Raw genomic sequence first — 781 nt, 5'->3', positions numbered from 1 at the left:
GAGACCATCCAGCTGCCTAACGGAATGCCAAAGTAATAACGTCTGTGGTTTATACACTGCAGCCTTCCATACACAACCCAAACCCCTTGTTTGTCTTTGTTACTGCTGCCAGATGTTCTGCGGATGGTTTTCAGGCGTATTGTGGTGAATGACACCATGCCAGTGAATTTCAGCAAATTTAAGCAACTTTGAAATGAGTCCTTTTTCCACATGGTTATATTCAAGTCAAACCAAAGCGTGTTCTCACTTGAAACTGCCCTGGTTTGGTCACCCCTTTTTCACACTGAATCACTACCTGTTAGTTTCTCTGCAGGAGTCTCTTCAGTAGGATTTCCCCTTTATCAGGCCTCTTTCTGATAGTCTTTGCTAGAAACTCCATGGGAAGAGCCCAGCTCTGAGGGTCTAGGGAGCAGTTATATTGTAATTAGTATCTAGTCTACTTGAACTGAGAGTAGAAGGGAGTATGTGGGGTTTTTTTTCCTAGAGAGGAAGCAAGGGGAGGGAACAGCCTGTAAAAGAATGACAATGTTCTCACCTCTCTTTTCCTGCAGATTTGCTGACAGCACAGGAATACCACTGCCTGCTGCAGCTGCTCTGCCCTGACTTCCCAATGGAACTCACACAGAAAGCAGCAAGGTGGGTCCTCAGCCTTCCTTCTCAGGCAAGATCTGACTTAAAAACTAAATCTGTGCATAAAGGTATGGACAGGAACCTTCAGCTTTTAAGATTTTGGGGAAAAGAGATACCATGTTCTGAGGTTAAGAACAGGGTGTTTTTCTAA

General features: G+C 44.4%; 1 protein-coding gene across 1 annotated transcript in view; it reads left to right on the top strand.

Annotated features, from left to right (window-relative positions):
* Positions 1 to 551: 551 nt before the first annotated feature.
* LOC104404918 (chromosome unknown open reading frame, human C11orf49) overlaps positions 552 to 781 on the top strand; it is a gene marked incomplete at its 5' end in the record, with an annotated part of 14,126 nt that continues 13,896 nt past the window's right edge. The window contains one exon of the mRNA XM_010013461.1: positions 552 to 636. Coding sequence (XP_010011763.1) covers positions 552 to 636 — 85 coding nt within the window. The remainder of the gene's footprint in view (positions 637 to 781) is intronic.

The sequence above is a fragment of the Nestor notabilis genome, unplaced genomic scaffold, assembly GCF_000696875.1.
Source record: "Nestor notabilis isolate BGI_N333 unplaced genomic scaffold, ASM69687v1 scaffold21014, whole genome shotgun sequence".
Lineage (NCBI taxonomy): Eukaryota > Metazoa > Chordata > Aves > Psittaciformes > Psittacidae > Nestor > Nestor notabilis.
This window is presented reverse-complemented; position numbering and strand designations above follow the sequence as displayed.